The sequence below is a fragment of the Solea solea genome, chromosome 3 (genome assembly GCF_958295425.1).
Source record: "Solea solea chromosome 3, fSolSol10.1, whole genome shotgun sequence".
In the NCBI taxonomy this organism is placed as follows: domain Eukaryota; kingdom Metazoa; phylum Chordata; class Actinopteri; order Pleuronectiformes; family Soleidae; genus Solea; species Solea solea.
The window spans coordinates 7605891-7628991 of NC_081136.1; the positions used below are offsets into that span (position 1 = coordinate 7605891).

At 42.6% G+C, this 23101-nt stretch overlaps 1 protein-coding gene across 11 annotated transcripts in view; it reads right to left on the minus strand.

Annotated features, from left to right (window-relative positions):
* The window catches only part of sorcs2 (sortilin-related VPS10 domain containing receptor 2), a 292242-nt gene that overhangs the window by 171894 nt on the left and 97247 nt on the right, over positions 1-23101 (minus strand). For all 11 annotated transcript variants that reach the window (XM_058625361.1, XM_058625360.1, XM_058625362.1 and 8 more), the window contains exon 2: positions 19412-19479. Coding sequence is in view for 10 of the 11 variants with exons in the window: in XM_058625360.1 (XP_058481343.1) it covers positions 19412-19479 (68 nt within the window). In the remaining variant the exon portion in view is untranslated. The remainder of the gene's footprint in view (positions 1-19411; positions 19480-23101) is intronic.

The window sequence follows — 23101 nt, forward strand, 5'->3', positions numbered from 1 at the left end:
AACAAAAAAAGAATGAAGATATTTCTCAACTCAGGGGAAACTGCGGTTTGGAAGCACAATTTTTCAAAAAACAAAAAAAACCCTATTCTTGTAATACAAAGCTAAATGCAAATCAGGGAAGTATTCCTTTAAGTTAATTGATTCTCTGTGTCATTAATTATCAAACTGTTACATTTTTATAAGATTTAAGGGGAAAAATAAGACGGCCAAAAGAAATAACCTATATATGGACGTTCTTTCCCATTGTGAACTGTCTATCACAGTCAGACTGACCACAAACAGCACAAGGAAGAATCTGGGAACCATAAAAATTCACATTTTTTACAGTTCTTTGCAGTGAGGCAGCATTCAGCTCATCAGTAGATACTGTACTGATTTCCCCGTGCACGTTCTCTCATCAGGCAGACACACCTGGCCCTCTCTAATGCAGAGTGCTCATTACGCGGAGGTGCCCTTAAACCCCTGCTGCTCGAGTGAATCCGCTCCGTCAGCCAACTGATTAGTTGCCGGAAGCTCTAGCAGCTCTGAGGCCGTCCCACACTCAACACCTGGACAACAAGCAAACTTAGTAACTAAGTGCTTTTGCTCGGCTTCCTGAAACAGCGCGAGTGAAATTACCGTAATAAACACATGTTCGCTTTGACGTTTTTTTTTCGCCCAAACCGTTGCGTGACTACAGTAATGCAACATGCGCTTGTGCAAACGTGACGTCAGCGATGCGCTCGGTTTGAAAGGGTTTAAAACCCCAATTAAGGACTTTTTGGACAAGTTCACTTCTTTTATTTAAAGAGGAAAGAGATGTCTTTGTGAGAAGAAGATATTTTACTGAATTCTCGTCACAAAAAAAAAAACAGACTGGTTTTACATATTTCATTTGACTTGGGTGTGGGGGAGGTTTATTGGAGGAAAAAGGTTCTCCAAATGGCCCTCAATCAGCACAAGTATCTCTGATGTGCAGTTTCTTTCTTGCTTGAAAAGCCTCTCTCGCATCAAATTAGTTAGTGGACTTGAATGTTTTATTAAGGCAGGGAGGTTTTTTTCATTCCGAGCTGCTGCTGCTGCTGCTGTGCAAAAAGAAAAGACTAATGTAGCCGGCGTATGGAGATGAAGAGGCTGAGAGCTGCCATTGAATGCAGAGGTGAGAGCGACGATGGTAATGTCTCTCCTGTAACAATTATTATTCATATTCAATTTAATATGAGAGCGGGGAGACACTGCGCCACATTGCACCGCAGCTTTTATTCCACAAGTGAATCACGGGAAAGAGACAAAGAAAGAAGACACCATCAAGTGACGCCATAGATCAGAGCATATTAGAGGTTATTAATCTGAACCGAGGCTGGTGACATCATCGCCAGACACAAAGAGTAGAGGCGAGATGGATGGATTTTATTTAAGAATTGAATGGAGTCTGTACAAGAAACCTTGTGTGTTCTTTGTATGTGCGAAGTGACTGCTTCCTGTCAAAACAGGCAACTTCCTGTCTAATCAATTTCAAGGCAGTTTGAGGGATTTTTAAATGGGTTAAAAGAATGTTAAATCTTTTGTTCTATTATTCTTATACAACAAAATAGAGTAGGTTAGAATGTGCTATTAAGTTTTTATTTATTTTTATTTGTTATTTGCCACAAAATACAAGGCCAACACTGATATCTTGTGTACGACAACCATTACTACTGTGTGGTGTTCGGTTCCTCCCTCAGACTTCCAATTCTTGTTTCCGAGACTTCTCAAAAGTTTTGACTTGGCCACAAACCCAAAAGTTTTCAGAGAGAAAAACTGCTGTCGTTGGACAAATAACTTGCTTCGTATTCCGTTAACAAAGAGTTACTGCAGCCTTAATGCGGAGGCAAACAACTGTGATGCACATCTGCAAGAGCACGACCTCAGCTCCACCTGCCTAAGGAGATGATTTGGAGCAAAATACAAGGATCCAAGCAGGAAAAAAAGGTATAACTGTGCTCAGCTATATCTACTTTCTTGTGACATTAAATTAGTTATGACGGTGGATATTCTTTGCAGTACATGAAGAAATAGTAAAAAAAAAAAATAACAGATAGCGAAGTCACAAAGGGAAGTGGAGCCAAATGCAGCATTAATTAAAAAACCATTAAATTCTCCCAATAGGAAAAGCTGCTAAGAAGCTCCAGCTTGATTAAGTCTGGACTAAGCTGCCTCCCTTCAGCCTGAAATCTTGTTAAGTCATCGTAGTCATTTTGTTTAACGGCACGTTTTTTTTTCTTCTTCTCCCCTCCCCTGGTGGGATTTCCACATTCCCCTGGACCACGAATCCAAGCGGTTGTGTGGTGTAATTCAGCGGAGACGAAGTGAACGAGCGCAAGCAGCGATCATAAGTTTGACTGAAGAAAAAAAAACAAACCCACACACGCCATGATGGCCGAGCAGTCAGACGTAATTAAATCTCCTGTCAGATACTATTTTGATTCCCGGCTCGGTATTTACTCAGCTGATGGTATTTAAATGAATGTATTACACGCTGGACGCCAGTCCTGAGTGCTGTTGGAGCTGCTGCGGGGTTTTTTTTGTTTTTTTTGCTTTTGCAGCTGGTAGTCATGGTGACAGTGAGGGCAACTACAACGATGAGGAGGGTGTATGTGGAGAAGGTGGAGGAGCAGCTGTAGCCTCCTGGGAAAAGGAGTCATGGTGTGATTAGAGTTTGACTCGGTGTCGGGCCTCTGGCCTGCTCCGTTGGCTCCTCCGGGCTTTTTTCACCTCACAGCCGGTGGTGCGTGTACGTGTGAGGGGTCAGCAGCGGAGGGAGAGGCAGCGCGCCTCTGGCCTCTCTGCACTCACCCCTCTCTCTGTGAGCTTTTCTCTTTCCCGCCACCCCCCTCCACTTTCTCACTCGACAATTCGACCTCACTCCGTGCCAAGGCCGTCGACTCTATTATTCAACATCCCATCCATCCTTCACGCAGAATTCCCGTCTCCCAAGTGTCACAAGACACAGATGCTCTGATACAGAAGTTTGCTGAATATATATTTATATATATATGAATATATATATATATATATATATATATACATGTATATGTATATATATATATACATATACATATATGTGTATATATATATATATATATTTACATATATATGTATGAATATATATATACATATATATACATATATATATATATATATACATATATATACATATATATACATATATATATATATATATATATATATATATATACACATACATAAATATATATGATGATGGATATGAATGAACGTGATCCCGAAAAGGCGGCTCATACATTTAGATAAAGACAAAAAAACACAACGCCAAAACACAATTGTGATGCATCATATTCTCATATTGTAACAAATCAGTTTGATAAAAGTTTCGTTAAAGAGGCTTTTTCCGGGAAGCTTTGCCGCAGTCAGCATAATATAAAAAAATAACAAACCCCCTCCCTTTACCTTTAAATACAAAAAAAAAGTGAATTTCATGAATAATAAACCGGGGGGGCATTAAAATAATGCAGCGCATTCGTAATGTACCTAATTCTGTAGGTCGTGACCATACACCATATTCTTATTTTAAAAAATAACACATGCTTCACGGCAGAACTGAGAGTATTTGCCTCCAGTCTTTCATAGAAGCTCTGTCTGTATTTTAGGTTTTATAGTAATGTAGTTTTCTCTCTACACAGGTCTGTATCTGTCTGTCATCGCGTGGTCCCGTGTTAACAAAAAACGTTATGTACATGGAAGCATTTTCTTCGCTAGCAAACTATGAGCCTAGCCTATTTCACAATATCCAGTGTGAAAAGAGCAAAACGTCATTTCTGACAACACGAGATATAAAGTATATTTGGCAAATTAATTATAAAAACAATGTTATACATGTATTTTAAAAAGGTTTTCACCCTCCCAAAAATATCCCATCTTTGGGTCCCAACCCAGTCTCTGGAAATGACTGCAGGTTATAATAGCATAATAGCAAAGAGCAAGGGGGCGATATGGTGGAGCAGTGGCTTGTACTGTTGCCTCACAGGAAGAAGGTCAATGGTTTGAATCCCAGTTTGAGCAAGGGCCTTTGTGTATGGAAATTGCATGCTCTGTTTGTTCAGATATCTGTTCCTTTTCAGTTCCAAATATACAAACTAGAAGCACTCGGGCATTTTGAAGTTAGTGCCAAGTTAAAAACAAGATAGTTGTCTTCATCGTCCTGGGAGCTGAATGACAGCTTAACATGCTCATAAATCTTCAATAAATGATTATGCTTGCACTGTCTCGAATCATCACAGAATTAGGTTTTGACACATGTTTTTGTTTTAACAAACGCACGATCAGACTAAACATGAACACAAAAATGTCTTTTTCTGTGATTTGACAACAATTGTTAACAAATCTGTTGCCACTGATTGCTCTCTTTCACTCTCTCCACGGCCACATTGTTAAATTGGCTCCTGATAAGAAATCCAGCAGCCAGCTGGGGAGATCACAGTGACACACACACACACACACACACACCTATCCTCCATCAGCCATCAGCCCCTGGCTTGCTCCCTGTGTGGGACATGTCACTGCTCTCCTCTTGCCAGATTAGTTAAGCTCTCTATCCTCAGATATGCTGCTCTTGCCTTCTCTCCTCTTCACCCTTCCTGTCCTGACCCACTCTGGATAACATACATCAGCTTGAATTCACGGTCTGGGCTGGTGCTGTTGGACTTCTGCCGCCAGTATCTCACCAAATGCCACCTCTCTGGCACCGGAAAAGGGTTGGCTGACATTTTCGTAATGATGCTTTTTCCCCCCTGAAAGCACTTTGTTGGTGGCATTGCCAGCTCACTGGAACAAACACTGCTCCAGGACTCTGACCTGGACTCCACTAAATCTCCTGAAACGTATAGTCCTTGTCTAAATCAGCTAAGCACAAGCCTGGTACAACACAAATACACATTTTCTTATATATGTATTGAGTTGAACGTGAGAATTAAAAGATATAGTTCAAGATTTACAGACAGCAGCTGGATAAAATGAAAAAGGGGGGATAGTACTCTTTTAAAACGGCTGATTGTTGTGCTTCGCAATTCATCTTAACTTCGAGGAAAAAAAAGAAAAAGAGGCTGGAATCCAAATTGACTTGCAGTTAAAAGACTGTGAGGATCAATCACTCGGTCAGGAAGATAAATAAACAAAGATGGAGTCTGCAGCTGAGGGGCAATAAGACAGAATTCTGCTGGTTCACTGAATCAATTTGTCAGTATCAATTTAGACTTTTTGCATATGTTAATGCTGCAGCTGTGCGACTAACTGGGGATAAAAAGTATTTTACATTACAGCAGTTATAGCAGCAATAGAATTTGTGAGTGTGTTGCGAGGAGAGGGCGTGGGATCAGGGGAAAACACAACCAACAAATACATCCATACGTGTGGATCAGTGTAGATCAACTAGAACAAGAAAACGCAATAATCATCTAGAACAAATGCTATAATATTTTATGCTACAATTTGATCTCAAGTGGACCGGACCAGTCAAATAATAGCATAATAACCTGTTAAAGACAAGCAATTTCAACAACATTATGACTAAGTTAACAATTTACAGGTGTCTGTAACTGAAAAATCTAATATTTCACAATTTCAAATTCAAATTCATCCTAGGGGCCAGATTGGACCCACAGGTTTGAGACCCCTGATTTACATTGTTTATGTAGAAAATTAAAATGGGCTATGTCGCTGGAGCAAATAACACACAAGGACCAGCTATCTGTCTACAGACTTCCCTCGCAAAATCAGCCCAGCATCCGCACCCACTCACCGCTCCATGGACTCCCAGAGAAGCTGAGCTTCCGTGGAGGTGACGTTTTTCCCAACACCGTCGAGCTCACCGCAGTGAAATAATAAACCTAGTCTGTGTCGTCCCACAGAGAACAGTTGAACACAGTACATGTCTGATGACATTTTAGAGGAAGCTGAGCTTCCCTCAATTCCCTGTCTTATAATATAGCCGCTCTCCATGTCTTTGTCGGTGGTTTCCTTTTGTTTTCCCTTTCATTTGTGGAAATACGGACTCTGAGAATATGACCTTCAATTATTCATACTTGGAAAAAAGATGATGATGACGACATTATTCATCTGCTCAAACCTAAAACACTGTACACAGCTGCTCTCAACCTGTTCTAAAACAAAACATCCACCCACGACCAAGACTTCTTCTTAGTGTCTTGTCATCACTGTGCGGTTGCAAGGCAACCATCTTAGACTGTGGATGTTTCAGATAAAACACAAAAGAGGCTGCAGAGATGCTGGTCAGTGGATTGTATAATCTTTGAACCGTTTCTACTGTTTTTAAATCGGTCTTTTTTCTTCCTTGGCATTGCACACTGAGTTTGTGCTGTGTATGTTTTTGCTTCACACTTTAAATGTGCGTGTTGTGCTCTGTTTTGTCTTTTATCTTTTTTAAACGTTTGCTTTTATATATATATATATATATATATATATATATGTATACATACATATATATATACATACATATATATATATATACATATATATGTATATACACACATGTATGTACTTCTCTTTGTACATCACCTCATATCAGAAAACGTGACCTCTCCGCTCCGACTGCTAATAAAAGATCATAAACCTAAGACAAACAGAAAACCTCTCCTCCGACTTCACCTCATCAGCTCATCTGATGGTCCCACTGCGCACAATCTTAACGACGTCATTAACGCCATAATGGCCATTGTTTTATGGTAATTATCCGCGCCGTGCTATTGAAAGGGCTCCTTGTTCTGATGTGTGCCGAGCTCATAAATAAAGGAGCAATAAGACTTTATGAAGAGCTCTCTGTGGCCACTAAAGTGTTTGTGTTGATGGAGCCACGGAAGCTGCCAGGTCTATTCCGACAGTGTGTGTATCTGTGTGTGTGTGTATTAACGGCCCAGTTCAAACCTGCTATTCACATCGGTGATCTGATCACATGTGAAGGACTGTTCACACCTGCCTCTTCCTCGCACCACATGAGACCAGATTTGGTGTACACACCCTTTATTCAAATGAAACACTTGTGTATCTTTTTGCCAGAATAAAAATTCCGTCAGAAAGGAAGAGAGAGAGAAAATAAGTGATGAAACGAGACCAAGGTGAATCAAAGCCCTACTCGTGCTGCTGTAACATGAAAATAGTTTAAACTATTAAAACTCCTTCGACAGTCAGTGTTCATGTTGTGGCAGAGGCTGTACATACATTAAGTGCTGATTAGTGGGCAGCCCATGGCCAAGTGGAAAGGGAACTTGGCCGGTAGGTTGCCGGTTTAAGTCCCAGGTCAAGGGCTGGGTGACCCAATCCCCATTGTTTATTGTTACTTGGATGCTCAAAATTGACCCTAGTGGGTTGCGTCAGGAATCTCCAAATCATGTGTGCAAATTAGACGTCAGCTGAGAACCCGGTCCCTAATTCATCCTGAGGAGAGATTACATTCATGCAGTTTAGGAACAACACCTACATGCATTCAGGACGAATTAGACTGAAGACAAGTCAGTCAGCATGTCCAACTGAGGACAAAAGCTGCGTCTACATTGAGTAAAAAATCGGAATTTTTGGGTGGGTCCGCAGCTGCAGGAAGGAAATGACTTTTAAGTCCATGTAATCTGCCCAAAAGTGACATTCAACATCAAGGTGGATTGGTGTTACTGGCACAGTGTGACAATCAATGAGCCTCCTGTTCAGTGACAAACTCTATTAGCACCTGAGAGCAGAGGAGGTTTAGAAAAACCCTTCGCTGCTCTCTTTAGCAGCTCGTCCTTCCTTCAGTGCTAGGTTAAACTTAATTGAGCTGCGAGGTGGAAAGGGTCATCTGAGAAGTCCACTGTTGCCAAAGTAAAAAATCTTTTTTTTTCTCTTTTCAGCATGGACAGCGTTCAATGGAGCAAGTGCAACGCATTCTTTAGAACAAAAGATGAGCAACTTTTTTTTGGGATTTTTAAGTACTCAATGCTTCAAGTAATGTTTTGTATAAAAAGAGTTTAATATTAACTATTGGTCAGTCGATTGAAGCTTGTAGCTTTTAGCCCTGTCCAGATCAGAACAATCCATAAGTAAATAAGAAGCAATGTTTTGGGAAAACATGACGTAAGTGGTTATTATTTGATAGTTGACAAGTTGTTGATTATTTTAGTGAGTAATATTTCGCATCGTGCCCTTTGCATCTATCTCGCTGGAGGACATTTTGTGACGCGATGGACGCAAGTTGCCGTATTTTAAAATCTTCGCCAAACTCGAGCGACAGACAGACTCTATCGCAGACATCGCGCCGCTTGGCCCGGCCAACACGGAAGTCGTGTCTCTGCATCGACTTTGTGTGTGAACTTGTCAACATGTGCGACATATTTGCACCAAGTCCGGTGTGAACGCAGCATGAGAAGCGCATCGGGGCTATCTGAAGTAGATATGAAGTCGTCCAGCAGAGGGGGCTGTGGGCTGTAACCTGCAGAGTTAGCGCACACAAACACCTGTCGCTTACATTTGTCTCCTCACAGCAGTAATCAGCAGGAAGTGGGATGATTTACGATGCAGTTCAGCTCCACGGTGACAAAAACACGACGCTCTCAGCAGTTGATTTTGTCGTCAATTTTTGTACAAAGGTCAAACTCGGCCTCTTGGCTGTAGAACACAGACTTTCGCTATCTAGAACTTTCAATACTGTCCTTACCTCTTACTGTAATTGAACTGTTTATGCTCTCAAACCTTAGTGGAGCCTGTGGGGAAACCTCGACGGTCAAAACTGCTTAGTCATGATGCTGAGCTGGCCACGAGCCTCAGCTGTACGATCAAAGCCTGTCCAAACACATTGGTAGTACATTCACACACACACACACACACAGACACAGAGTGTGTTTGTTGTTTTGGCAGTATATCAAACCAAAGAATGATGATCTTGTATGCTACTGGGTTTCTGTGTGTGTGTGTGTGTGTGTGTGTATTCCTTGTCAGGTAAAGAGGAAACGTGCTGCAGTTACCAACAATAGGATTAGTCCCACTTTCCCTTTGTTTCCTCTGTACATGCAAACACACAGCATGGGCTGTGTGTGTGTGTGTGCGTGTGTGTTTTAAAGTGTGTACTTCCAAGTAACATCCTCACCACGCACTGATCCTTCAAAACAGAAGTTTTCATTGACAGAGCCAGGAAAGTTTGGCTGCCCACAATCCCCCGGATTTCCCGTTTAATTGAGGGGAAAACTTTCTTCCTGGCTAAATTTAAGTGTGCGGCATTAAAGAAATCAGAGAGCGGTCCAAAAAAATACAAATAAAAACACGGAAAAGGAACATTTCGGAAACACCTAATGGCGCCACGTATTACAGCCTGTTGTAAGTGAACCGACGAGCCAGTTTCCCAGTGTCTTATCTGTGGGAATATGAACTGTTGTTCTAAAGGGCAATGAACACTTCACACCACGTTAAAAGCCCAATTTCTCCACTTTATATCCGTCCTTCATCTCAGTCTCCACAGGGGAGGTGTAGAGTGGAGGTTAAAGCACTGATGAATGTCCAATAATGAAAGTTCCTTTCCTAACTTCCTTTTCTCTCATTTCTCATTCAGTCCTTTTCATTACCTGGTCTCTGTTTGTTGCTGCAATACCCATTTTGGCCACAAGATGATAAAGTGACCCTTTTTCCTGTCTAAAAAAATCGAAATCACTTGTTTTCAACCGGGCTATTTTGATTCCTATACACAAAACACTTTCACCCGGAACTAGGATATCGTTGAGATTACATTTTATTTCATTTTTATTTGTCTGAATTTTGATTTTTCTCACTTTCTGACATCTTCTCTTCTCATGACATAATAGATATTGATTTTTTCTTGACGTCTTGATGTTTTTTCTCCAATACTTTATGCAAACCTCTGCTGTTTTTCCTCGTCTTTGTATTGCACTGTGCAGTCCAGAAACCAGAGTGACCATGTGGGAAGTAGTGAGGCCATGGAATTGGGATAAAGAAAAAGACGAAGCAGAAAAGCGAAAGGAGGACATCGTGTTTGTTGGTGAGGACACTTTTGTCTGGTCCTCACATCTTTAAAGGCCTTTTTGGGGGGGTTAAGACCTGATTTTAGGGTTAAAATTGGGTTAAGGTTAAGGGGTTAGTGTATGCATTACGTCTATGAGTGTCCTGAGTAAGAATGCCGCGTGATAATGTGTGTGTGGACGGATTTAGATAGTAGGACAACCTTCTCCAGGTCTGAAATCTCTGCCAACTATTGTTTCCTGGGGGGATACGTTCAGAGTTTAGACAGAAGTGAGTCTAGAAGGAACGCTCAATCTCTCACCATCATCCTCTCCCTCCCTCCCTCACTCTCACTTTTTCCCTCTCTCCTTCTCCTTTTCCTCCAGCTGTGTGCAGTTGTGGATTTGTGTTCCTCCTCACAGGAACAATGTTTGAGGAAGTGGGAAACGTCTTCCAGATGGCCCGAGCACATGGGCCTGTTAAGCTGCTGTGTGAAAGCGATCTGGCTTCCGTATACATGGAGCCGTGCCTAAAACACACCTGGATGTGTTCTGCGTTGAATGCTATCTATGCAGCAGATTGTGCACGTATGTATAAATGTATATATATGTGTATATATATGTGTATATATATATATATATATATATATATATGATCACATGCTGGCACGGCCGTCTCGTTTTCCAGTTCATTTCAGGTCTAATCAGATCGTAAGCCGAGTTTCTTGCACATCTCCATCCTACTCACATTAATATTGGCAATCGTGCTGTTATTGGACGGTGTGCAAACTTTCCATGTCTGGCTCATCAGTGGTACTGGCCATCAACGTGTAAAATGATACTTCATAATCCCGTTTTGTCGGCCATTTCTGGTTGCGATACTGCATACCGGCTTTTAATGTAAAATCAAGAAGATGAAAAAAAAAAAAAACCCGCTGTAAAATAGGGTTATATTTATTTCCCCCCACTGCATTTTTGGTCTCTTTGATGTCTATCTTATAGTCTGCTTTGCAAATCAACTGTTTTATGAATTTACTTTATTAAAACTTCAGGAATAGGAATACATTTAATTTAGGAAAAACAATTTGGAGGCTAATAAAGTGACCTTAAAGTGAGTTATGATGGAAATGTTAACAGCGGTGCACTTTTTCATTTTTAATAGTGTAAATACAACATCTGTGTGTCCTCACAGAAACTAGGAGAGCGCTACAAGAACAAGGTCAACGTCGTCTGTGAGAAATTATCATAAATGTTTTGTCTTTATATGAAAACCACGGACTAAATAAAAGTGGCTTTCTGACTACGAGTCATTTGGCCTGATTCAGAATTCTATACAAACTAACGTAATTACTGGTAATCTTGCTTATTTCATTTCAAATGTACTCGGATTAAAAGTCCAGTGGGTAAGAAACAGTGACATCTAATGGTGAAACAGTGGATTGTAGCAAATAGAGGACTCACTACACTCACTCCTCTCTTTTCTTTATGTCATTAGCCCCTTTTCCACCAACAATTCCAGTAACTTTTATTACAAGGAACTTATTTACTCGGGCAAAGTAATGACTGGTAATTCTCTCATGAGAGGGTGCATCGTAATTTGCATCCAAATTACTCACACTTTCATTCCGTCTGGGGCGCAAAGACATTTAGAAAGAATGATGCGCGCTTTCACGACAGCGTCTCTACAAGTCTCTAATAACACCAGAAAAAGTCGCCTCTAGAGTTCCTGGTTAATCTGAAAAGTCCCTCGTTGCGAGTAGATGTTTCTTTCGAGGGAAAGTTTTTCCTCGGATAATTACAGTGGACGCTTCAAAATGCAAATCAAACTCTCCGAGTACGTTTGTCCATTCAGGCTCCTGTAGAAACATGGCGGTGCAAGATGGCGCCCTCTGTGAAGCAAGACCCTTGCGTAAAGTACATACAAAATGCTTATACCAAGGCCAAACTACAATTTATGCCAATAAACCCTCCTGTTACACCAATGACGTATAAATGTGAAGTCAATTTATTCTTCTTTGCTAAAAACGAAACGATGCAAACGGTCCTCAGTCAGGATTCGGGTCTACAAAATGTCGCCACTTCCCTTTGCATCCTTTTGTAAATGTTCCACCGAGATCTCTGGCAGAACCCTGCAGGCCTGTAGTCTGGTTCCACATCGGTCCACTTGTGTTTGGAGAGCACACTCACTTCCTGCCATCTCAGGCAGCAAGCAACGCTCTCTTGGGTGCTGCCTCTCTCTCTCTCCCTCTCTCTCTCCCCCCCCCCCCCCCTCCCTCCATCTCTCTCTGTCTCCAGGCTGTGAAATATGCATGCATGAGGGAAGCGATGAGGTGGTGCAGTTTGGTTGTGCAGGCATGAAGGGAAGATGATGCTCTGGATTAAGTATTTAGAGCACGCCCCCCCCCCCCCCCCCCCCCTCCAGATCATCTGGACTGAGGTAGAGGTGCCGGCAGGACCGCGTGATAAGGGAGAAAAACAGACAGAATCAACCTGTGAGATGGGAAATAAACGGGTGGAAGTGAGGTGAAGAGGAGAGGCAGCGAGGGAATGAGGCACACTGACCTGATTAGGCCCAAAAGCACATGTTTCTACTCTGTGGCTCTCTCACTCTCCTGCTTTATTTTGAGGAAATGTGATCTGGACTCCAGGGAAGGCTAATCATCAACACATTTGTAATGGTGGCATAACATGTGCACACTCACCCACTTCTGAAATAAAGTAATTAAGGCGTCATCTATGTGGGAAGTGAGCTGTGCTACTGCTGCAGCCAATTAACCTAAAACAAAAAAGAAAGAAGAAAGAAATAAAAACCAGCCTCGATACAGTGAAGCAAACTAAAACAGAGAAGTCGCGCAGGTTAATGAGCAAAGTTTCTCTCCTGGCGTGCATTGAAGTTTCACACCGTGGATAAATCCACTCGTGTACTCGAGGATTCCTGTATATATTAAGTCACAGCTCAGTACGCGACGAACCTTAGGGCAAAAACTTCACGCGGTGAAATTTACATAAGTCGGTGCACAGATGCAAATAGAGACAAGGGCGTGAATTCCAAATCACTGAAATATTTAATTAACTGTATCCTCGTTGTGCATCAATTTCCAAAGTGTCAGTTTACGCTTCATCAGTGATAAATGTCAGCAACACCGGATACTATCTATTATAACCCGTCAGAATTTTAACTGAAGACATTTGCTGCTTTTAAAATATCTTTGATAATAATAATGAGTCAATATGCTGATGACAATGCCGTGTATTCCTCAGCAGCTCGTTTTACAGTAAATTGTAAACACAACCAGACTGATGTCGTTTTTCAAAGTAAAAGACAAAGCATGGGACTCGAAATGTGGGCTGAATCACTATTCTCATTTGAATAACGGGATTACTGTGTGCTATTTGTGCCGTATACTGTGTTTCCTTCAGACTGTAGAATATGATGTGTATTTTACATGAGCTCTATTACTTTTAAGTTATTTACTGTCTATTCTTTTTGCATGTTTGACAATTATGGTTGTTATTTTAATGTCCTCGCCTGTAACTTGTAAATTGTGCTGCTGCCCGTCTTGGCCACTCTTACAATGAATAATAATACAATTGGTGGTCATTAGCAATTAGTGTAAATAGCAGTAGCACGTCAGCCAAAGAAAAAAAACATCTGAGGCAACATCAGCCGCTTCTGGTGCAACCTGTGTGAATACTCCACCTCTGACTGAACCTTTGGTTGTTTTATTTGCATTCTGGGTAATGAGATGCATGGATACAGTCAGTGTGGCAGGCTGCAGACTGAATGTGAAGCAGCTCAGACTCCTCCCTCACGTTGCCGCACGGAGGATAAGAATCCAAACATCTCGGCACAGAGCTGGAGACACACGGGAGGCCCTCCGAGTGACACGGAGTGCATTTTCCCGTTGAATAAATGCATGAATTGAAAAATTCCCTTCCCCCGTTTGCGTCTTCTGACTGAGTCGCTGCCGAATCTGTTTTGCCGTCCCGCCGGTTGATACGCGTGTGGTTTCAAAGAGAACTCACCAGTAACAACACGCACTGCAGAGTCAGCAAGGAAGAGCTCAGGGTTAAATGCTATTATTCTTTTTAACCGCTTATTGTCATTTGAATCTTTTTGTAGAATTTTGGTGAAATATCCAACTGCAATTTCTCTTAAATCCAAGCGTTAGAACAAGATTGACTCTGTTTATTGTGGATTTAAAGAAGAATAGTCTACCGTGTTTGCATGCATGTAGTTAACTGAACACTGCCCGTAGGTGTGAACGTGCGAGTGATGGACAGGGGGCGACCTGTCAGCTGGGATTGGCTCCACTGATCCGTGACCCTCATGTGGAGGATAAAGCGGTAAACAAAGGGTGAATGAGTGTGTGTTTGTGTGTGTGTTGCATGTAGGACACTTCCAGTTGCAGGATTTTTCATCATCAGTTACTTTATAATTCAGTTGACCCCCAAAGTCTGCTTAAACGAGGATGATTGGCCGTTTCCAGTAAAAAAATCTATTTAAAAAAAAAATATATATATATATTGTTATGAGAAATATGTGTTCTCTTCTCTTATATCAATTACTGCTTTGCTGTTATTATGACCCACTTTTCCCCCCAAAAGAATCATCAAAGGCTCGACAATCTCTGTGATCACTTATCATCTCTGTGATTGCTCTGCTTCTTGAGCTTCAGCTTTAAAAGAGCCGCTTTGTTGGGGGGGGGGGGGATAAAAAAAGGACAGACTAGAAGAGAGAGACACAGAGAGAGAGAGAGAGCAAGGAGATGAGGATTTTGGAAGGGCTGATGAATCTGTGTGAAGTGTGATGCCCCCTACTGTTCAGTGTGCAAAGAAGCCCTGGAGGCTTTTTTCTGATTCACTCCACTCCCCGCGATTTCTACCCCCTCTGCTCTTGCCTCTATTCGGCCGACTTCTCGCTGATGCACCGAATCCCACAGACAATGTACAATCACACTTAAGTGCAATAAAAACACAAACACACAGACACGGGTATCCACCGTAAACACGAGCTCTAGAGCGGGCCGAAGTAACACGTGCAGACACAATTATACGCAGCCAGATGTATTTAAAAAAATGCTAATTTTCCCTCATACATAGGAAACATGTACACACACACACACACACAGAAAAAAAAATATTTTCACACAGCCCTGTTCCAGTTTTCCCCTCTTTTTGGCATTGGAGGCGAGTGAATATCAATCAAACTGGGCGCGCGGTTATGGTTGATTGGGTAGCTTAGCATATCCGACAGTCGAACATATGCGGCGCATACATCAGCCGCATTTGTGGAGGTGCGGCGCCGATGATCCCCCGCGCGTACACGTACTGGCCTGTCAGACGATCGCCAGACGGTCTCCTCGTCTATGAGAGAGCAGTGAAGCCCCCAACACCACCACCCCACCACCCCACCACCCCGAGTGTGATAGTTTTCAGCCGTTGATGTCTCTTAAAAACATGTGTGAAGATGGCATGAATTATAAATACCTCCCTGACTGTCACATCAGCATCCTCAGTGTGTGTGTGTGTGTGCGTGTGATTACTGCAGGAGTAAACGGACCACGTGCGGCGTATCAGTCGGGGAATTTTTAAAGCTGTAGTGCGGAACATTTAAATATTAATGGCCGTTGGATTCCCGAGCGCTGCCAGACGAGTTCACGGAATGCTGCTGAAGACTATAAGCCCCGCACAACTCTCTCACTGTGTGTGTGTGTGTGTAGCAAACACACTTCCAAGACAATCACTTCCTACGAAATCCTGTCTGAGAGTCCATTCTGAAAACCAGTTGCCAAGACTTTACAGATAAGATCTATCAAAAGAACATATAGACAATATTAGATGCAATATTCATGAGCCATAAATGTGACCTCAAACAATTCTCGAGTGCATCTCATCTGCAGCACATCAAAAAAGGACGCTGGGCGATAGACGGTAAGACAAATCTCTCTTGGCAGCGCAAGACGTGCATTTTTCAGGAATGAGAAGCCTCAAAGACGCGGATTTCTCTTCGCTGACATTGAAAGTCGCCGTAAATCAAACTATTATCCATCACATCACAAACTGATGCCACAGACTCCCTGATATGCGGAGCTCTGTGCATCAAGCAGAGAATAAGAAACACATGTACGTGAGCATTCGCTGCCAAAAAGAAGAATCAAAAAAGGTCCTGAAGTATTTCTGAGGCTCGAGTTCTCATGGTCGTTAGTCCTCAACACGGTTTGGTAATGCAGTGGAAAATCCCTACATCTCTGCCTGATCTAAAAAGCACCCGTTTATTCAGGTGCAATATCCATATTTGACCTTTATTAAGAAGTTGGCGACGATATAAGGTTTGGCAAATATCTTATTCAAGCGGAGAGAATATTATCCTCATCCGTCGACATCACGGCTGAGCGGTCGAGGCTAGTGAAGAGAAATATGGCCGAAAGCGCCAAATAAAAATGGGCCAATGAAAAGTTTGAGAAGTGGATTCCTATGTGATATATACATATATACATATATATGTGTGTATATATATATATACATATATATATATATATATATACATACACACACATATATGTATATATATATATATAGATATATATATATACACATATATACATATATATATCACAAAGTGAGAAAAAACTAGGTCATAGAACACAACGTCCGCGAGTTTTGGTGATTACTCAGAAATCCACAGGGGGCGATAGAGGCTCTGCACTGCAGCTTTAAACAGATATGCAACTACAACACACACACACACACGTACACAGTGGGACATCAGAAGTGTTGTGCTCGAGGTATTTCTTCTTACTCCGGAGCGCAAGTCTGTTTTCTTTCTGTACTTCTTGTCAGCCAAAGCACAGCAAAGCAACACCGTTATTGACCAGTGGCTGAACACACGGAGACTACAGAGAGCAGCGCACAAACGAAGTATGACCTGTTGCCAACAGGCAGTTTCACATGGATGAGTCCCTTCCCAGAAAGCCTCAGGTACTCCACAGGTTGTCTCCCACGTCTTCCCTCCCCTCCCTTCACAGAGAACGCTACCATCACAGGACGAATGTGGGGCGCAAGGGGAAGAGAAAGGGGGGGGGGGGGGGGGGGGGGGTTGTTTGGCTCGCTTTCATTAGCTGTGTTATAGCGCCGGACCTTGGGCCAGCCATAACAGACTGAGGGACAGACATGATGGTGTATCAAACAGCGATAATAATAAAAGAGCCAGCGCTGACGCCAAAGCCTGGGGACAGACAAAACTCCCCACAGCATGCTGGGAAAACACAGACATAGCACGGAGTGCGGTTATGGTTTTTACGATTTAAAAGGTACAAGCTGGAAAACTATACATGGACGAGCCGGTGTTGTGCTTTGAAGTAAACACAGGATGTTTAAACTTTGGACACACATGGTATGGTTTGGGCTGGACTGACATTCTTGACCAATGGGGGTTTTTAACAAATTGTCAAAATTCCAATACTCCATGTTCCAGGTAGATAGGTAGAGAGAGAGGTAGAGAGAGCGATAGATAGATAGATAGATAGATAGATAGATAGATAGATAGATAGATAGATAGATAGATAGATAGATAGATAGATAGATAGATAGATAGATTAATCTCCAACATTTTAGCAAAGACTTCACTTGAAATGAGGTTTGAACCATTTGAAAATATATAAATCATGTGTTAATCAGTGTTAATATTTTGGCAGCGACTGCGAACAAATAAATGTTCAGGGCTCCGATTGTGAAACTGCAGTGAGTCAGAGAAGGTGGTTTCTAATCTGTCCTGGGGATGGATTGCATTCATGCATCATCAGGAATGTGACCACATGCATCTCCTCTGAGGGTGGTTTTTATCATCAAATTTGAGAATGCATTTAAGATTGATTTGGTGCGTTCAGACTCCACATCTGATGGAATCGCTATGGAAGAAGAACGGATGGTTGAACAGGTTTGATGTAGGTTTCTCAATCCTGGTCCCCGGGACCTACTGCCCCTGCATGTTTTAGACATTTCCCTGCTCCAACACATCTGATTCATAGACATCAAAAACGTGCAGTGCAGTGGGTACCAAGGACCAGGGCTGAGAAACACTGCTATAGACTACAGGTGATCTAAAAGCTTCTCAGTTCAGTTACTGAGCTGCCCTGAGAATCTTTACTTCTCTCTTTGCTGTTAACTTTCCCCCCTTGTGTGAAACCTGGCATCTTGATCTACGCCACCTGACAGGGCAAGGCGGCAAACTATTCATCTTCCCTCCATCTCCTCCTCCTTTGATCCTGCAGCCTTGGGACTTCAAAAACCTATAGTCCAGCGGATTGTGGCAGTCCACAGCGCACCAAAGTACAGAGGTATATGTTTAAGACCCATCATCACATAGGCAGCGATATGCCATATGGGCCCCCCGAATGGAAACTTGCTAATTTCATGGTAATGTTTTCCGTTGGGACAACAATGCAAACAGACAGTTCTTCTGCCTCGGACACTTTAAAGTCAATTCTGATTAAATTCAACCGTTTCCTCGTGTTTTTCTTTGCGTCTCGAGCGGCGTGTCCAGCCGTGAGTGCGAAGCATATAATTCACAGACTGCCAACAATTAAAACATCAACAAGGGCAGGATGAAAAATATGTGCATTATTCATATCTGTCCTCTAGGGAGACATGCAGTCAGTGCTAATGAGAGGCTGAAGCTTTGAAGTCGTGGAGTCCTCAGTGTGGTGGTGAATGGCATGAATTAAGTGACGCCATCAGACCCGTTTTGCTCCCGGCAAACGTCGTCGAGACGGATCATTTTAGCCAGTGTTACGAACCCTGTTATGAGTTTTGTTTTTTTTCTACTCTGTGGTTTAATTACAAAAATTGGACGATAATTAACTCCACCTTCAAAATGACAAAGTCAGGCTCAGCTACATAACAGCATCCCGGGAGGTGGTACGGGGAGATGTAAAATAAAGCGGGCTATTAATAATCCATGAGGATATATGCACAAAAAAAACAAGACACAGTTGTTGTTTGATGCGGTAAACTGGAAGCTCTGCTCACTCTCATGTTGAAGAGCAGCGGAAAGTGTTATGGCAAAGAGCGGATTAGCTAAATAGAAGAAACTCTGCCAGCCAGACTTGACCCCGTTCCCTGGCACGACGTTGGCCCGTGCCGGCTTTCACTGTGCCCTGCTGATACACTATCTGCTCAAACAGATGCACGCGGCGGTCTCGCAACGCCGCACTACGGTCCCCCTCCACTTTACTCATAGCTGCCTGCTGATGTTTTGTCCGTCCTAGCACTGCGCATCACCCTTGTCTCCTTGAAGGAGCACAGCGGAACCAGCGCTGGCTCTGACCTCGGCGATAAACGGAAAGCTTGCGTGACTCTGAGGCCAGACAGGACATTTAGACATCCCCAGCGAGAGCGAACGTCGTGCAAAACATTTGGCCTACCTCCACAGCGAGCTCTCCAGCACCTTGGTGGAGTCAGCATGGTAATACTTGGTCAGGATCAGGATGACCTACAAAAAAAGAAGGCGAGACATTAGTTATACATTCACACACGTGTTGGGGATGCGATGAGAGCATCCGCCGTACTTTAAGCAGAAGCAGCGGGCGTTTCTTTTCACCCTCAAGCAAAGTGTTGTTGAAGAAACCACCCTTTATGTGCGATTTAGGTGTCGCGTTATGTGCGATTGACGTGCGACGTGTGTCTTGGTCCCTGCAGCATAAGGGTTCGAAAGCTGCCCTACGTCGCTCCTCGAGTCATTTTAAAATATCACTCACCCATTATCTCCTTGGCTGTAATTATGTCACTCAAAACACTTGCATTCAAAGAGACACTTCACGTAACTTTTTTTAAAACTGAAACAAATGACAATCAACCCGCAGAGAATCACCGTCTTACTATAATGAGACGCCACAGAGCTCGAGACAATTTTCACTTTAAGGTTTTATACCAAGCAGCATGAAGCACTCCCCCCCCCCCCCCACAGCCAAATTCTCTCTTCACCACTTGTCAAGCATGTACCTGCAGAAAAAAGGTGCATCCAGTGCCACTCTACGTCTGCTGGACATACAAATAAAGAGCTTTAGGCTCATGCATTCGCTGTATAGTCCATATTGAGATTACAGATTACTCTGTTCTGAATCTGAGTACTGAATGCAGATTTCTGAACCAGCCCCCCCCCCCCCAAAACAAAAACTTGGTCCATTCCACTGCAGGCTACTTTTAGCTTAGCAAACAGAAAACGGAGCATGTCACAGCTCTTATTGCTCTTGTGTTTTCTCATGTTAAAAAGCTAGACATTGAAAAAAAAAAGTGGTCAATCTATAAGCTGCAACGTCAACTAATCGATCCTCGAAAGCGTGTATCATTGTTTCATATGACAACGTTTGACCAAACGAATAATGCTATAAAAAAAAAATACTACTGCTCTGATTTTAAAAATCCATGCAGTACATGCTGTAAAATAGAAAAAAAAAAATATTAGTAAATACCTAAATAAACATAAGGATGTATTATTCATACAACCAAAGGGGGCACAAAACCCCTTGCGTGTACACTGGATCAGAGACTCGCGCCTTTCATATTTCAGAAAACTCCTGTTCTTGACAGCGAGGCCTGCCGGGAATTGCGTTGCCATGGAAAGAGAGGCAGTGGGTCAGGCAGGCCTCAACATGTGATTGACAGGCTGGTTTGCAGCTCTAGGAAATTGAGTGAGGAAAAAAAAAAAAAACAAGGTCTTTGCCTGCAGGCAAAGGGGAGTTCATTGGCCAAGGGTCCCACCTAGAGGCAGCTGCCAACAGCGGGTTGTGTTGGAGGTGGCTTCTCCCGGGGAGTCAAGTTGCAAGCTCTGTGCAATATGGACAGTCCTGATGCATGTTAATACGCCACCATCCTCCGTGGTGACAGTATTTTTACCTCACATTTTTGTCTGAGCATCAAACGTGTTTGTAATCATAAAGAGTTTTCGTGGCCCTGATAGACAGCTAAGAAGGTCAGGAGGTAAATATGTCATTGATTTGTTTTTCATTTAGGATTAAGGCTACGCTGTCGCCCTCAGCTGACTTCATGCTATACATGGCTCCAGGCTTCAAGTCCTTTGCCAAATATGTTTTGATCCCTATCAGATAATGTTGCCACATAAAGCCTCACGGTGCCCCCAGGCTTTCATAGCTCCCTCTTGTTAGCCACACAACCTGTGGCATTCGGCTGTATTTAGTATTCAAAAAAGAAATGCAAAGCAATTCCGCGAGACCTTCCACTGAGGCCTGGTCTTTAACTGTGTCTTATAATATTTTCCCCTGCAAAAAAACTGAGGCGAGGTCAGCAGTCGAGCACCACAGCTGAGGGACAGCGACTAATTTTCGCAACACGGACTGTCAAAGTCTGTCAGTGGATTCTCAAGGCACTCGGCTCAAAGCAGAGAGTCCTAAAGCCCCCCGTAGTGGAGCCTGGTATCCAAAGCCAGTTCTAGAAGACCAAAATGGAGGACATTTCCCTTGGCAGCAGTTCACTTGCCAAAGCTGATAACGACCTTGGTAGCGGATGCAGTGGGAGCCAAGAAAAAAATAAACCTTTTCAGCCACTAAAATGACAAACTGGATTAAAACTGTACTGTGCAACTTTTAAATACAAAGAAATGTCTGTTCCAACCATTGTCAAATAAGTTCAGAGAATTCTGATTAGTGATTAGCTTTGTGTCAATAAAGATAGAGTAAAGTGAGATGGCTGCAAACACGTTGGAGTATAACCAAGAAAAAAAACGAGGACGAGCCCACAGAAAGTGGATTCTAATGCTTTTATCAATATAGACTTTATGCTCCTGCTGACCCCTGATGATATGCTGCTGTATACACACAAACGCTCCCTTACTCAGGTCTGACACTATAGCTCGACGGAGCATATTTACAGATTAAGGACACACCATACAAGTACTGCTACCTAATTTCTGTTCATGAAAACTAAAAAGGAGGTAGAATAGCATTCATTCACTCATCTTCTACCACTTTGTCTACATGAGGATGGTGGGGAGCGCCGGTGCAAATTCCACATGACATAGGGCAAAAGGTGAGGTAGGTTGCCAGTCCATCACAGGGCCACACAGAGACAAACAACCATCCACTCTCACTCTCACACCTACGGTCCATTAAGAGTGTCCAATTTACCTAATCTCCAAATTTGCATGTTTTTGGACTGTGGGAGGAAACCCATGCACACACGGGGAGAACATGCAAACTCCATCAACAACATAAAACACCAAAAGCCACAAACTTTGCAGCTTTAAGTATGTATATTGGTGGCCGCGTGAGGCTCTCTGACTCTTGACATAGAGCAAATATCCCTGGATGGCCACTGTGACTCAACTGGTGTCTCTGGAAACAGGCTGTCCGCCTCTGCGCAGCTGTCACTCTCCTAATGAGATCCTGGTGTAACGTTTGACACTCTCACTACGCAGGCAGAAAGGCAAAGTAACAGCAGTGGCTCTTTCGACATAAGGATAAGGATCTATCATGCCGCACTCACTTATGCCTCCTAATATTACTTTCCCTCGCCACTGACCTTTAAACATCCAGTTGAACATATAAAAGTTTAGTTTTCACAGCTGTGCATTCTTGGATTTCTCATTCTGTCCACCCAAGATGTGCCAACAGGTAAGTAGACGCTGGGCAAGAGGAGAAAAGGGCTTTCTCAATGGAAACAGCTGGGAAGATATTTAAAACCAACACAAGAATAAACTGCAATCCTGGGATCCAAGAAACCATGAAGTGGACTCTTATCAGTATTTTAATCTTCCAGTGTTTCGATCCATGGTTCATTTTGCATGATCAAACGTTTGACTCCAGTATCCACACTTACTTTATTTTTGTATATAAAAAAAACATTAATCAAATTATTCGGGTGCTTGAAAGCCACCAAAAAATGGAGAGGTTTGAAAATGCTCTGAAACTGCATTGTAGGAAAAGATGGGCAAAAACAATCCAGGCCTTCAGAGACCGCAATGCAGTTGCCCGCATTCACTGACTGATTGGTTCTACTCAGCCGTGACTCGACTATCAGCTGCGAACAAAAAAAAAAGTTCAGCTAACAATTACTTTCAGTTTTACTTTCAATTCGTTTGTTGTACTAAAGAAAAAAAA